Source organism: Eutrigla gurnardus (assembly GCF_963514095.1).
Source record: "Eutrigla gurnardus genome assembly, chromosome: 1".
Lineage (NCBI taxonomy): Eukaryota > Metazoa > Chordata > Actinopteri > Perciformes > Triglidae > Eutrigla > Eutrigla gurnardus.
In genome coordinates, this window is record NC_139915.1 from 14861607 (window position 1) to 14878842 (window position 17236).

The 17236-nt window shown below is 42.0% G+C and overlaps 1 protein-coding gene across 3 annotated transcripts in view; it reads left to right on the forward strand.

The window, feature by feature from the left end:
* znf536 (zinc finger protein 536) overlaps window positions 1-10807 on the forward strand; it is a 218101-nt gene extending 207294 nt beyond the window's left edge. For all 3 annotated transcript variants that reach the window (XM_084006599.1, XM_084006600.1, XM_084006601.1), the window contains one exon: window positions 7637-10807. In XM_084006599.1, the coding sequence (XP_083862725.1) occupies window positions 7637-7821 (185 nt within the window). In that variant the 3' untranslated portion in view covers window positions 7822-10807. The remainder of the gene's footprint in view (window positions 1-7636) is intronic.
* The last annotated feature ends 6429 nt before the right edge of the window (window positions 10808-17236 follow it).

Sequence of the window (17236 nt, forward strand, 5' to 3'; positions counted from 1 at the left end):
GTGGAATAACGGCTGTGTTCTGATGCTTGGATCTTCATGGGTCGGAATATGTTAACAGAAGGGAAACATGCCTATAGTAATACATAATGCACACCAATCAGCAAACAAGCTCCATGGCAGGCGTGGTTCCTCAAAATCACAAGCGACAACAGTCATCACTCCAAAAAAAAAGAAGAAAAGTAAGCACACAGATCTGTTAAAGTCATACTCTCGTCCAAAGGGTGAATGTATAATAGCTTTCTCTTTAGAGTAAAAGGGCATTTAAACGCCTCCTCTTCTTGGGGATTTAACACGCTGGACGCCGATGTACCTGAGAGAGACCACTGGGTGATTTGCCACTAGGGCCACTAACCAATCCACAGATTAGGACTTCGGATCTTGGCTCAGTCATCCCATTCAAAGTATTTCTTTTGATTTTGAAATAACCCAGATGGTTTAAAAAAAAAAGGCAGCATGACTTTCAGTGATGCAGATTGCCAACGTCTAAACAAAAGAAGCTACCGGCTTAAAGTGAGCATCTGTAGATAGTTTTAAGGTTAAGTATTCAGACAACCAATTTTCATCAGATTTGTAGTCTGAGACAAAAACTTGACAGATGGTGCACATGTGTTTTTCTTACTTCTTCATCAGATTATGAACTCTTGAATTCTACTGTACCTGGTGCAAATTGACAGTCGGCAGAAACTGACAATGTGAAGTTAGGGTTTAAAAAAAAATACACAAAAAAATATCCAAAAGAGATGTTAATGTGTTTGTATTTTTACGCAGCTCTCTCTCTCTCTCTCTCTTTTTTCTCCTTTTAACAATTCAAATCAATTTAATTTTCATCTGGACATGATCTCATTCTATACACAACCTCAAATTCAAAAATCATTCTGGCCAAATTAACTCATATGACCTGACATTTTTCTCTAACTAAAAAGGCAGCAGAAATGAGTTAGAAATCTGTCCATACATCAGAATGCAGCTATGTATGTGAAAGAAAACAATACATATCCACAAACAATAGAGGAAGTGTGAATTCAGAACTATTTTTTGAGTGTAGATGTGATGGCATTCATGTGTGTGTGTGTGTGTGTGTGTGTGTGTGTGTGTGAGGGTGTTGCTGCAGTTTGCTGAGTAATCTGGGAGCTAGAGCATAAATGCAGGTTATTGGACAGATGGTTTAGCACATTTAATTGCTCACACCTTCTGTGTGTCTCTGTGTCTCTGCCGAAAAACTCTTTGTCCATCTGTATCTCAGCCTCTTATCCTCTTTTTGTCTTTTCACACTAATAGTCATGAACTTGTATTTTTATTCTCTGCGCTTAGTTTTAAATGTTGTGTCTTGCTGTCTTGCTGTGTGAACACATGAATGTAGTCGTTGATGTTAATTCAAAACGCACGGACGCATTCTTCTTCTCTCTTTACAACACATATTGCACACACACACACACAAGCCTGCATTAATGTGCACATATGCAAAATTGCCAAACACAGAAACACCCACACACACAGAAACACACACACAGATGCACATAAAGACCAGGAACAGCGTGTTGGCATCCAACCAAAAGCTGCCGTCCTTAAATGCCATTTGATGCCAGCACTGCCATCTGTTGCCGTCTTAAGATAGCTCTTCTCACAAGACGCAGGCAAGATAACACTTTTCCAAGAGCCGGAGTGTATTTTTCACATATGGCCACAAACCATTCAATATAAGCAGTGTTTGGCTAAATTATAACTTCAATAACCGCTCTCCTGTCACTCCTCGCTGTCACTTCAAATCAAATCGAGTAGGCTACCCTCGCCCCTCAGACAAGAAGGGAAATACTATACAAGCTGGAGACAAAGACAAATAATATTTCATTTTGGAAGCTACATGTTTCATACAAAAACGTGGAGGATATAAAAAGAATGACAGGTGGAAAAAACACAGAGGACAGAAGAAGCGGAGGAAAAATTAAGAGGGAATGTGGAGAGGTCCATCCTCATTTTACCTCCAGCAGAGGGTGTGAGTGTGTGGGTGAGATAATTACAGCAGGATACAGGGGTGAGGGAGGAGTTGAGTGGGGGTGTGCATGTGTGGCAGGTGAAACGTGGGCATGTTTGTGGCAGCAACGTGTGATACATCAACTACCCCCCCAACACACTCATACACACCTCCACCCACTGAATCCTCCCCCCTTCACTTCCTCTCCCTCTTTCCCTCTGATCTTCATGCCGAGGGCCTTAGGGGGTTAATTAACAGGCTTAGCCACGCTAATGAAAGCAAGACCACTCTGCTCCTCTCTGCCCCCCACCTCCCTCTGTTTTTTTCCTCTATCAATGCATCTCTCCCCCAAACAGAATTATCCAATAGCAATGTAATTGACCCTTCGCTAAGCCCCGCCCCCTGCTGCTACTCTGTTATGCCATCAGAGCATTTTTTTTTGGAAAGAAACGCTAAATGCCAAACTGACTCAGTAGGTCTTTATTCACTGTTACGATCATCAAAAAGAAAAGGCATAATGCTTTTACCTTCAGTAGCTAGCATTGAAATGCTAACACTAATTAATGATGTGCTAATATACTCTGGTAATGTTAGCACCACAGGTGTTTTACGTAAAAACATGATGTCTTAGACACATATATCTCCTACCAACCCCTCCAGGTAACGAGTATCACTATTGCACAACGTGCAATCAGGACCAGCTCCAAATCCACAAAACCACCCTAAAAAATAAAGAATATCTGAAACATTTACGTGCTATGCTAAGATCAGTTGGTCTGCATTTGAAGTAGGACTTTGTGGAAGTTAATGCCCAGGGATACTGGGCCGGGTTCATGACACCTCATCGAACCTCATTGAAATGAGTCCTGCACAACCGATCTCCATATGCATCATCGGGACCAGGGCCGGCCCTGGCAAGTATGGCTCTCTAGGTGAGATATTTGAATGGCTAAAGTCTGTTTTTGTTGATAATAAATGCAATAGATTGTTCCCTAGGTGACCAACCGCCTATGTTGCCTATACCACGGGCCGCCCCTGATCAGGACTGGTTAGAGCCAGTATCATTCTGCTAGGTAAATAAACACTCTGGCTTGTTTGTATTTCTAAAAACCAACCAAGATCATCTTGAGCAACACAAAGCACAGGGTGCAGCAATGGTGCCCTTGTAAAATAAGTTGTGTAGATAGTGGAAGGGGTGGATGGATGAGATACAAAATGGCAGATTTAAACCCATCTACATCAGGTGAATCAGACCATGTCAAAGTAACACAAATCTCAACAGATCTGATCAACATGAGAATAACTGTCAATCTGCTGCATGTCATCCATGTACATATATATGCAAAAATATCCATTCACAGTATTAATGCAAAAAACAAGGAGAGCAGATTAATTAGAACCAATTACGGGAATCACAAGACTTTTTCAAAAGAAGTCTGACCTGATAAGTCATATGTTGGTCAGGGAAAGTGATTTATAGGAAACGGTACAAGTCAGGAAGTTAAAATGTACATTTTCTACCAATCACAAATTATCGGGAAGGAGTTTGTGTGTATGGGTGGGTGGAGACCAGGATTAGCAACAAAGGCATTTACTCGAGGTTAAGGAAATATTGGGGTTTTGGTTAAAAAACAGGAAACTTTTGTTATTGTCAACATTTGAACATACCACAATGAATGATCAATGAGCACCAAGAGATCCCCATATGAAACTGTTTGCATGCAACACATTCCCACTGCCACCTCGTCAATCAGAGATGTTTGGTCAGTGGCCCTACGCTTCAAACTGACTTTCTACGAATCCATATAGAGACAGTTTTGAACAGGGGCAGCACGTTCTTTTAATGATCAACTTCAGTATTTACAGGAATAAATGGAGGTTTACTTAGTTTTTAGGTTTGTTAACACAACAAAATGAATTGTTAAATATTGTTGAATCAACATGGCTCAAAAGGCAATGACAAAAATGGGAAACACACGGTTTTCAGCTTCTAAACCAAACAACTTTATTCAACAAATGGAGCAAACCCAATCAAAACTTGAAAAAGTTGATGGCTGTCTTGTCTTTGTCTGTTGGTTTTAATTCTGTTTGACAACTCTTTTATCTAAAATGCATGACTTGTTTTGTGCCAAGTGGGTACAGGCTGAATCACAATTGCGAGATATTCATCAAACCAGGTCTTGATTGCCAAAACTGGAAATTAAACAGTAAAACATTATATCAGTCATATATAACACATTGTTTTGCTCAATAACACATTACAGCTTTGTGCCAGTGGTGAGTGATGTGACAAGAGAGAAGTGTGGCTTGGGTCAGATGGAAAAAAACTATTAAGAAGAGTGGTAGAAAAGGGTTAATTTGACACAGTGGTGGTTGGTTTGGTGCTGCCAGGCCACAGTCAGCATGTGGGCTGTTCTGGTTACTGGCACGGACCAGATGACATGGATTAATGATGGCAACTTTGGCCCACAGTAGCTGGGCATGTGGATTGTTGAATGCCTGCATGTGTGGGTGCGTGAGTGAGAGAAAGCCTCTTTTGAATGTTTAATCCATGACAACATAGCCTGCGTGTCTCTAAATTGCTCTGCAGAAGTCAATTTCAATCTCCACTCAAACTCCAGTTCATGTACTCTATGTAAAACTTTTTTTTGCCTAAGCCATGCAATTCAAACTCAAATTCAAATCTCTCGCTTTTTTACCTAAACAACCTCCCTGGAGATAAAAAAACCAAAAACAAACTTGTTTTATATTTGTTTTTCAAAGTCCATGGAGACAAATGGCAAGTAAGCAGGGAGAGGAGGAGAAGAAGAAAAAAAAAGAACGAGTTGAGTTGTTTGGGGGCATAACTCGCTCTCCCTAAGTGTAAAATGGGATGAGAAATTCTGCCTCTCGGACTTAACGTAATGTAAGAGAGTGTGAAATTAAACTGCACACGAATAAAAGGGACCCTTCATTGTGTGCCGCCGACTAGCTTATCTGGAAATTCAGACAACTGGAACATCCAAAGCCTCCAAACTTGTAGCAATCCCCTTTGTGTGGCTCCAGAGCAAACAATGTAATATCAGAAAGCCGGAGAGGCTCCAAATCCTGTGTCAGATTGCCAAACACAAAGTAGCTGCATCCTCGCATCAAGCCGGTCTGTGTGTAGACTTTAAGTGTGCATGTGTCCGTCTTCATACAATATAAGCAGACTGTGCACTCACTTCCACTAACCCCATGTGTATGCCAGTGAGTGCTTCAAATAGATTGTTTCCTCTTTAATTCCTGGCCTTTTACCTATTGATATTCCCTGCACCTATCCCCGTGCCTCTTTTAAACCCCATATGTTAATTTGATTTAGAGCAGCTCAAATTGAATAAGAGATAAAGAGAAAAAAACGAAAGGAAAAAGAAAATGAGGATAACGGCGAATGTACTGTTATTAATAACATAAAGTACCAGAGAGAGCTCAAACTCTCTCCCTATTCTGCCCCTCCGTCTTCCTCCCTCCATCTCCACTTTGTTTTGTCCTCTCTGTCTGTCTGTGAGTGAGTGAGCTAAGTGAAGTGGGTTATGATGGCGGTGTAATCGGCATCCCTCAAACAAACGGCTGGTGCTATTAAGGGCCATTGTGTTTGCTGCAGTGATGATCAGATTCAATCTAGGGAGAACATTCTGTGCCGGAGCTATGGCAAGGGGGGGAGATAGAGAAAAATACCTCGTCTCGTTCCACTCTGCTATTGTGTTCAGGGGACTAGATGTATGCATCCTCTTCAAAAGATGCATATCAACTCAGGGAGCTGCAGAAGTTGTGCCCAGATGACTGCACAAAGGGAGGCGAGTATTAAGTGTTGGGTAATGTTTTGAGGATGTATTTGTTTCAATAAGGAGCAGACTGGTGCTGCTTGGAGGGGTGCAGATGAGAAAATCACTTTTCCTCTCCTCTATGTCCTCAACTTTTACCCTCTTCTCCCAGTCTCGCTTTCTCAGTCTAATCCTTCATGTTGTTAACACACCTTCAGAAGGGCCAGTGGAAGCCTGGAGGCCCAAGAAGCCGAATTGTGGCGAGAAGGGCGGAGGCTGAAGTTACCGTTACAGGCCAATATATCAGGCTTCTTATTGAATATCAGTCAGTCATGTAATACACCGTTGACGTGATGCAGGGGCAGCAAGGAGGTCCACTCACAAGGAATGAACGATTATGTGAATGCAGAATAAATACGGCACATTGATGTTTACTTATTTATAGGCTGTGAGCTCCCCACAAGGAATCGCCAAGCTCACAGCAGCAGGGATTGGGGTTTATATAATAACTTCCCCCAATGGGAACATAGACTCAGAGCCTACAGGTGGATGTTTGGATGGATGTGGCTTTTGAAAGGCTATACAAGCAGCAGCAGCAGCACACAACAAAGGCAGCATAGCTTCCAGGCGGGTGGTATGGAAGCAGGCATAGGTCATGGCAAAACACAGAAAGAGATGATACTTTGAGGAAGGTTTTTATCATTGCGACAATGCTTTTATTCTCTCTCCTCACCAGGCAGCACCTTCCAGTTCTGAAAAATCAAGCTTATACTGAAGCATACTTAAACTTCCATTATATTTACTGGCCATCAGGCTGCGACTCCTCTGGTTGCAAAAATAATACAAAAATAAATAAAAGTGTAAGTGACGAGGTGAGTGAGTGAAACAGGAATAAGAAATGAGTGCCTGGGTTAATGAATGAAAAATAATGAATGACGTGAGTTACTAAGTTACTAGGTAGGTTTGTTAAAGGGAGAAGCAATGACAGTCAACCTTCTGAAAAATGAAGTCAATGCTGGAGTGCCTTAAACTTGCATTCTCTCTACTCGCCATCAGAGGGCAACCCTCCTGTTTGCAAAAAGAAGTCCGATTGTATCGAAGTCTATGAGAAAATGACCCTATTTCTCACTTGATTTATTATGTCAGTAAACATGAGTTTATGTTGTCAATCTCTAGTCTCAAGTATTTTTCATTTTGCATTTACCACGGCATCTCTACCACGCTACCAATGCAGTTATCGACTAAGATGACCCAAACACTTAACTGTAAGTTGACCCCTGCAGTCCAAATATGGTCACTTCCTTCACTGGTTGCAAAAATTCAGGTGGCAACGGCCAAAATAATGAAATTCAAGGCTTCAAAACCATAGTCCACAGACCATTGGGAGACATCACGATGAATACGTCCACTTCTTATACAGAGGCTGTGCACTTCACTGATCAGCATCATCCTATTGAAACTATGTTATCGTTTCCTACATGGAGACTGTGTTTGCTCATTACTCCATGGATTAATGTTTTGATCCTATTTTTGTTTCTCTGTTTGTATCTACAAAAGAATGCAGGGAAGAAGACTTCATGGATGTGAACAAATATGGGTTTCAAAACTTTGCAAATGTTTCATAAGGAAGGACATTGATTCAACACATTAGTTACACATCAGTGAACCAATATGATTCCAGTTCTTTTAACTCCAAGCTTATCTTACGTGACAAACCTGTAACAGCCCCCCAAACTACTGAGCCAGGGGCCGAAGTCATATTTCCTGAGAGAGGAGCTTCTGATTGTAGAAAGCACTCTAATACATTAACTAATAGGGATTCATCTCTTAAGACCCACTGGTTAAGCTTACAATTGTGACAATGTTCTGTTTCTCTCTCCAGGCCAGAGACCATTCAAGTGCAGTTACTGCCCCTACGGTGCCTCCCAGAAGGGCAATCTGAAGACTCACGTGCTGTGCGTGCACCGCATGCCCTTTGACAACAGCCAATATCCCGATCGACGTTTCAAGCGATCCCGTCCCGAATCCGACTTCCCGGAGAAGAACCCCGATGATTCATTTCATTAACCGATGCCAGGAGCAGATGGAAGCCATGGGAGCAACGTCATGTCGTTTGCAGGGGAGTCCATGTCTCGTCACCAGGAGTGAAGCCGCCATGAGCTTTTTGGTCAACCACATTCAGGAGGGAGTTCCATGTTCGACAGGCATTCTAAATCTCATAGATTATCAGGCAAACAGGTTTATGTTGGTCACTATAAGGCTCTTCCAACACAGACCAAAACCAAGCAACAGACAATGAGATCAACTAACAATTCCTATGCTTTAAACACACACTAAACACGCTGTTACGTGCTGCTACGAGTGTTGATGGAAGAGAACATTTACTAAAAACACATTATAATCTGTGTATTTGTGATGAGGTTATTCAGCATGTTTGTCTTTTAACGAAGCACGATGGAGTATATGTAAGAATAGAAGGAGAAAGAGTTCAAACTGTGAATGAAATCGTAGTTTCTGAGACAAATCATGAAGAAAGGAGCCTATGAAGCAAGAGGGAAGCCAGATGAAAATCATTATTGAGACTTTTCTCCAAAAATAATGCTTTTATCAGAAAAATGATCTGTGTAAACGATTGAGCGCAACATTTACTGGGGGAAGATGGAGGAGGCGGTGGAGGAAGAGGAGGGCTTTTGAATGCACACCACCGCCACCACAGCCACCCCAGAACATAAAACCAGTGACTGCCATTTTCCCAGTGTGAGTGATGAGCACTGTGTGTGTGTGTATGTGTTCTCGGGTCAGTGGTGGCCATGGTGGCGTGTGTGTCAGCGATGGCGGGGAAAGAGAGGGAGGGGGGTGCTCTGGTGCCAGCCTGACTGGAGCTGTCATCGCAGAGGAAATCAATTCAACAACACACACTCAGAATCCCACAGTGGTAACCCGACTCTGGACGGTATACAACGGGGTCAAGTTGAGTCCCATCAGCTGGCCGGAGCCCCTCAAGTCACCTCCTTCCCTCCTCCATCCTTCCCTGTGTTACAAGCCCCGATCCGTTAGAATGACCCGGAAAATGCAACACAAATCAGTCAGCAGAGTATTTAAAGCATCCATTAGGCGACGCTAAGGCTCATTCTGCTCTGGTTTTGGCAATTCAATGTCCGGAGGTCACCTTACTGCTATTCCATGTCAGAGAAGGACAGAGAGTTTAGCCGATTGTGTTTTAGATGTGCTTCAGAAAGAAAAAAATAAATATAACCAGCTACGTTCTGTACATATAAACAGTGTGAGACATCCCACTAAAAGTTATCCTTACACGATAGGCCACTCTGGCATCAATTTAGACAAAAAGATGGATTAATCTCCTCCATTGAAAAGCTCTTTAAAGTTGCTACACAGGGAGGGAAATAATGAAAACTAAGATAATCATTCACTTGTTTTGTGTCTCGAATTATACTACCTTTTCTATAAAAAAAAATATTTTCAGAGGCATTCTCTTTCTGCATATACGTATTGTTTTATTCTTTTTACGTGTGTGATTTACTCCTGAGGGGGGAAACGCAACATAAAACACTGAAAACAGAATGTTTGTATCTCGTAAAATCAAGCTACATTGCTTTAAGGGCAGAAGAAAAAGTATCAACTTTGATTGTATTAAGTTGTGCCGGCAGCTGATGGTGTACTACTGGGTGAGGAGAATAGGAACGTATGGCGCTTTATGTTGTGCCGGTATTGTTGGCAGGAGGCTGGATGCTGGGGGTTGTTAATGTTTTTCTGATAAAGAGAAATGATCCAGACTTTAAGAAAGTCAATATACTTCTGCACAAACACACAGGCAGCGATGGGGAGGGCTAAACTCTTAAAACCCCAGGGCCACAGCTCCGCCTAAAGGAGTTTACAGTCCTACACAATGCACTTGCACACACACACACACACACACACACACACACACACACAAACAACAACAACAGGCTGAGAAATACAATCCTACTGCACACATGGCAGGATTGAGGGGTAAGCAGAGAGAAGGAAGGAGAGTGGAAGTGTTGAGGGAAAAATAGAAAGAAAAAGTAAAGAGAATCTAATAGTAAGTTGAATATTCTGCTTTGTGGTTTTACTTGTGTTACTATCATTTGAACTTTTTGGCCACACAAAAAAACAGTATTTGCTGTACATGAAATACAGTTTTTTATATGCAATTGTCGATTAGTTTAGTGGCCAACAGGACAGTATAGTTCTCACTACCTTCTAGCTGAGTAGGGTCGTTTATTCCAATACACTACTGTGCTTTTAGTGGCTATAGCTCTTTTCCCGATGTGCATATACATGTGTGCGTTTTAGGAACATTTTCGTATATTAGCGAAAAAGTAAAAAAAAAAAAAAAAGGTTTTCCAAAAAGTTCACTTTCCATTCCATTTCCCAGCGCCCTGGCTTACTCATCTTACTAAATAAAGCATGTGGATCAGTACAGTTTCATCATCTCGCTCAGATGAGGCAATCAGTTTTTTGTTTCGACACTGGAGAGCGCCATTTGTTGTGATTCCTATGCGTCTCTTTGTCCATCCCTGAGTGCGATGTGCCACCCCCCCCCCTGCTGTAATCCCAAAATAATCCATTCCATTGTCCCCATGCTGTTTGATCTCCGTCAAGCTTCCTATTGAAGTAGCACATGCAGTTTGCTCAATTATAATCACTGGTGCAAGAAGAAAATAAAACTACTAAAAAAAAAATAAAACCATGCCCATAGATTGCAATGGATTCTGTAGTATGCAATCCTAGTCCAAATACTGTCCACATTCCTAAATTCCTATAGCCGACGGGGGGGGGGGGGGGAATGAGGAGAGGGATTTAGTTGCAAACTGTTATCTTATATTAACAGTAGATAACTTCATATACGTATCCTTGGTCATTATTTATTACTCCACATCTGTTTGACAGAAGACAACAATCTCTCACTCAAAGGGTTTCTCAAACATGGACTGTTAACTCTTTCTGCTGTCTAGATGTTCTGATGTACATTCAAGCAGTAAGATTTATCTGGTGTTTTTCCTGCAATAAAATCCTCTACCTCTGGGAAACACTGTGTTTGTGTCTGGTTCCTTTCACACCATTCAGGTCAAACACTCCAGTGAAGAAGATCAACCATTGTGACTGCAGAAAGGCTGATGACACCGACTGCCGAAATGTTTCACTCAAGTCCAAGTGATAATTTGCGTCTTAAGACGTATCTTTTATTGCCAATAAAAAAAAAGATGAATAAGATTTCAGATGTTTGCTTGGAAATGCTGGGTCTTATTCACTCAGTCACTACACTTACATCTAAACAATAGGCTACTATAAATAAACGATGGAGCTGTGAAGACTGAAAAACAAAACAAAAAAGTCATGCAGCTCTGTGAGGCTATTATATTTTTGTTTAGCAGGGAATGCTAACCAACTTAGCATCTTAGTTTATCATCCTAGCATTTAACATGCATTTTATATCACAAATCTGAGGCTGATGGGACTGTCATTTGTTTGGACAAAGATTGGGACAAATTATAATTCTTACCTGAATATGGCACTAGATTAAATGGTCACATCCTAAGAGGAGCATGAATTTCATGGCATTCCATCCAATAGTTGTTAAGACATTTCACTCATAACCACAATTGTCAACATTATGGTGGTGTTAGAGGGAATTGTCAGTTGATCACAAATCCGTAGGTTTAATCCTCTGATCCTTGGGTTTATTATAAAGAAATTCATGGTCCCCAACCAGACGACCAACAACTCTGCCATCAAGAAGCACCCAAGCTCTCTTGAAAAACTTTGATTCTTGAGCTCATTGTTGAGTTCATCATCAGTCTGTGACCTCCAACACTCACTGGATCGGTTCACAGCCAAATCAGCCCCTCTAAATCTGAGGCCATGGTTCTCAGCAGAAAACCAGTGGACTGCCTGCTCCGGGTAGAGAATGAGTCCTTACCCCAAGTGAAGGAATTGAAGTACCTCGGGGTCTTGTTTGCGAGTGGTCACAATGGTGCGTGAGATTGGACCGGAGAATCGGAGCAGCGGGGGCGGTATTGCATTCGCTGTATTGCATGGTTGTGACGAAAATAGAGCTAGGCCGGAAGGCAAAGATCTCAATATACCGGTCAATCTTTGTGCCTACCCTCACCTATGGTCATGAGGGATGGGTCATTACTGAAACAACTAGATTGTGGGTAAAGCAGCCAAAATGAGTTTCCTCAGGAGGTTGGCTGGCGTCTTCCTTAGAGATAGGGTGAGAAGCTCAGTCATACGTGAGGGACTTGGAGTAGAGCCGCTGCGCCTTTGCATCGAAAGGAGAGCACTGAGGTGGTTCAGGCGTCTGGTAAGGATGCCCCCTGGGTGCCTCCCTTGGGAGGTGTTTTAGGTGACCTGCTGGGAGGAGGCCACGGGGAAGACCAGGACTAGATGGAGAGATTATGTCTCCACACCGATCTTGGAATGCCTCGGAATCCCCCATTCAGTTGGCTGATGTGGCCCGGGAAAGGGAAGTTTGGGGTTCCCTGCTGGAGCTGTTGCCCCCGCAACCCGACCCCGGATTAAGCAGTTGGCGATGACTGATTGATTGAATGATTGATTCATTGATTGTTGAGATCATATATTGCAACTTTTAAGTGTCAATAAATACAATAGCTTGTCTCATTGATGCAGTTTGGAGAGCCACAGATGCACAGATTTCACCCTTGAGGGGGTACGCTACATCATTTAATGTAAAATACACAGTTCAATGATGTAAAATAACATTTTAGTTTATTTGTGGCTACCCCCCCCCCCCCCACACACACACACACACACACACACACACTCACACATAACACACACACACACATACACCTTTTCATTGCCGTAAGGAACATCGTACACATCTACAGAGCATTGGTGACAAGAGGTGCCTGCAGAGAGCCCAAAGGATATTAAAAGACAACACCTACCCGAGCCACAGCCTGTTCACTCTGCTGCCATCTGGCAAGACGTACAGAAGTATCAGCTGCTGCACCACCAGACTTCGGAGCAGCTTCTTTCCTCAGGCTGTGAGACAGTTCAGCTCATGTTCCACCCTCCTCCATAAGATATAGCTTTGTGTGTGTCGGGGGAAACGCTGTGTTGTACAATGACGATACATTAACCTTGAACCTTGAAAAGCATTTTAAGGTTCAGTGTGTCACGTAAGGACAATTTGACATCTGTTTAGGATTTCAAGGATTGAACCATCATGCTGACTATTAAAGGAAGAGTATGGAATTGATTCTTTACTCTATTAAATGTAAAAAAAATAAAATAAAAAAATGCATTGTTGCTGCTGTAAAAGTTCTATTTGTAATGCATGTCATAGATGCATTTCAAAAGTGAATACTCAAATCAAATATTTTGCAAGTGTGAGGTCTGAGGAGCAATGTAAATGCAAAGAAGGAAAATGAAAAAAAAATCAGCAATGAAAGGACAAAAAAGGGGGGGAAAGGCAAACCAACAGCTGAATTTGAAATGTTGTCCCCAGGATGAGCGCTTTTTACTGTTAATGGAGAAATAGAGTGCGTGGCATATTTAATGGGTTTTGTTTTTATTGTACAGCACTGAATAATTAACTGGGAAGCAGCATGTCACATAGATTTATCTTTTAATTAAAATAACGTGGTTCACGCATATTTGAGTGGTAGTTCAAATAAATGCAATATCCAAATTTATGTTTTGTTTATCTTCCTGTTAATTATCCGGAGATTGTTCACTGTACAGCCCTTCATATTCCCCCTCTCTGCATCTGTCTCTCCCCCACTCTCTCTCCCTCTTTCTCCTAGTAATAACCAGTCAGGTTTTATTAATTTATGGATAATTGTGGCTACATGAATAAGGTGCATGCAGGAAACCAGCTCATTCTCATAAAGTGAGATGAATGTGTCAGGCTGGCTGATGCCTCCACATGACAACAATAAAGAGAGAACATTTTTTGTCCTTGTCTCTAGAATCCAACTAATTTCCAACCCCTTCCCATTAGAGCTGAGACAAGTGGAACGAACCAGGGACTCCTCGGATGCATCTTACAAACAGTGAAATAACCTAAACAAAGGAAAAGGACAACAAGCTTCAACATTTATGAACATGCCTCGAGGTATTTAATGACAGTCTATCTAATAACTGTTGATATATTTCTTTCTGAAACCTCATGACAGCTCGAGAGGAAAAGTCAGTAGATCACATTAAGGATTAATCCTCTTGGAACATTGCATATCTGTGATAATCTGTACAGAAGACAATGACTGAAAACTTCAGGGGATCAGCAAAGTCATTAGGCTTCATCCTCTGGGCACCATGAATGTCTGCACAAAAGTTAAGGTCACTCTATTCAATAGTTGCTGTGAAATTTCAGTCCAAAGTGGATTGACCAGACGACAGACTGATAGACAAAGTGTAAACATAAATCAAAAATACAAGGAGAGATTTTACTACAACTCCCAAGTTAAAGTATGGGAAATCCAATCACTTGGCAAGATGTTGTAGTCTTCCCTAACAGCAAGCACAATCTAATCCACCCGCTCTGCTGTTATTCTCCTACTAACTGAAGACCAACTGAAGAGAGAGAGAGAGAGAGAGAGAGAGAGAGAGAGAGAGAGAGAGAGAGAGAGAGAGAGAGAGGATGAAAATGGAGGTGAATAGGAGAGGGAGAGAGAAATGCATGCTTTTCCACAATCTAAAACTGCTGTAAGAAATCCACAATCTCAATTATAATGCTTTAAGTATGAAACCAGTTCAATAATCTAGGAAACAATTACTAAGCCCTTTACAGTTTTAAGTTGGAGAGGAGATTTTTCCAAGATAAGGTTTCTCTAATTCCTTACATTGATTATGGAGTGTCCTGCCCACATGACATTTATGTAAATGTTTTGAAGGTTGTGTTTAAAGCAATAGTATTGTAAAATGATCCAAGAGAGTAAAAGTTTGCCGCAAGTCTCTCCACAATTAAACATCATTGTATCAACACACACAGTATTCTATGTAAGTCTCCTGCACCTACCAGCAAACGGGATGAACGTTGTAGATATCAGTCCACAATTAGAACGGTAAGAAGATAATTAAACCAATAATGTCAGCCTAGCTTGATGTCTGCCTTATGCTGCAGACAAGCTTTATAGTCTGAGTGTAGGCATAGCTGCTTGTGTTTGTTATCGTTGGGTTAACCATGTTCTTGGGGATTTGGCTGATTTTAGACATGTTGGAGCCAATTAATCTTGAAATAACTCGACTGGCATATTGAGGCCCCAAACGGTTTGTTTGGTTTGCATGCATGGAGTTCACTGTTGTGTGTTTAGCTCCTGTTGTGGGGATTATAAATTTGCACAATGTTAACAAACAAACAAAATCTATAGAATTAGAGGATAGAATCAATGCAACTCATTTTGTACTTCTTTCTTTTCTTACAGATAGGGATGCCCCAGTTTTTATGATTTCTTAAAGGTGGTTATAAAAAAAGTAGCTCATTCTGTCAGGCAAGGAATATCTATCAGAAGGGCCTACTACCTCTATAAATCTGGTTAAAAGTAGAGCAGTGCTTTCTGACAGGTAGGGGATATCTATCAAAATGGCCTACTACCTCTAAAATGTGTTTATAAATAAAGTATCTCACTCTGCCAGGTAGGGAATATCTATCAGAAGGGCCTACTACCTCGATAAATCTGGAAACTTGTTTCAATGGAACATCGAGCCCTGTCATTAAAATGGCTGATTCCTTGCAAAAGAAAACAGAATTTGATCGTCGTTGACCAATTGGTGAAGTCTATACTTTAGCTTTGGAAGAGCCTACTGGTCTCATTAAAAACACCAATGATTTGCTAGCTCTTTGTAAGAAATGACTAAAAAAATAATAATGACTCAAATCAATATCACAGGAGCTCGTGTGAGTGGAACAGATCGGTACACCGGTCAAGTCAATGTCACTGGCGCATGCCGCTGCTAGAGAAGAGATGTACCAAAACAACTTATGGCCGTGTCAGAAAACGGATCAACAAGTATAAGTTGCTAGCTCTGAGGTTGCTGCTGTTGTTTCCCAATTCCCAACTTTGAGAACGGGGACTCGGAAAGCAGAAGGGGAGGATTAAAGTCTGACTTCCTTCCACCGGGTGTTGATCCTGAGTCTTCACTTCCTGTTATCTAGACTACCTCAACCTCAACCCTGAACATTGGCATACCACAGGGCTGTGTGCTGAGCCCTCTCCTTTGCTCCCTCTTCAAATCCAACTGCAGACCGGTACAGGGCTCTTACACCATTGTCAAATTTGCAGACGACACAACTGTGAGTGGTCTCATCAGCAACAACGATGAAACAACTGCACCTTACAACGTGGTGCACTGACAACAACCTGCCCTCAAAACCAAGAAGACCAATAAGCTAATTGTGGACTACAGGGAGTCAAAAGCTGGAACACAAACCCCCATCCTCATCAACGGACGGAGGTTGAGCATGTCACCAGTTTCAAGTTCCTGGGTGTCCACATTTCTGAGGACCTCTCTTGGTCCCTCAATACCTCAACCCTCACCAACAGGGCTCACCAGCGTCTCATTCCTGAGGAGACTAAAGAAGGTTCACCTGTTACCTCAGATCCTGGTGAACTTCTACCGCTGCACCATAGAGAGCATTCCCACCAACTGTTGCACAATAATGGTATGGCAACTGCTCTGCCTCTGATCAGAAATCACTGCAGAGGGTGGTGAAAACTGCCCAATGCATCACCGGTTCCTCACTCCCCTCGCCATCCAGGGCAAGTGTTAAAAGGTGGTGTGTCGACGTTCTCAAGGGTTGGCACAAAAATCAGCAGTGAGGCAAAAGTTATGTTGATGCTGCAATTTATTTTTCTCCACCAGGTGTTTTAGGATATCCATACGGAAAATAATGCAAAAATGGGAAAAAAGAGAAAAAAAGAAAATAACAAGAAAAAAAATACTTTTTATACAAAGACTAGAGCTATGATAAGCTAAACCAAAGCACTTCTATCACTTCCGCTTTAAGTGACAAAACACCTCATTTCGCTGAGGGTACAGGTAAGCACAGCTTTGCTTCCTCCATCAAGAGAGCCCCCCACCACCACTAAAACACATCCCTTTTATAAAGGTAGACAGAACATTCCCAATTGGCCCTCCTCGTAGAGGCGGGACAAGAAGTCGGCCGTTACATTGTCCTTTCCAGCTTTGTACCTGACAGTAAACTTATACGGCTGCAATGACAAGTGCCACCGTGTAATCGTGTGCCCGGTGGTCAGTCTCCAGCACAAAGTCTTTCCCCATCAAGTAGTACTTCAGAGTGTCTAGCGCCCACTTGACCCCTGAGGCATCCGTCTGGACAGTGAAGGGAAGGTCAAAGTTGGGGCTCTGCAGAACTGGACCATGACAAAGGCTGCCTTTAAGGTCCTGAAAAGCCTGTTCGCATTCCTCTGTCCAAGTCACCTTGTTGGCACTTGATTTGCGGGTA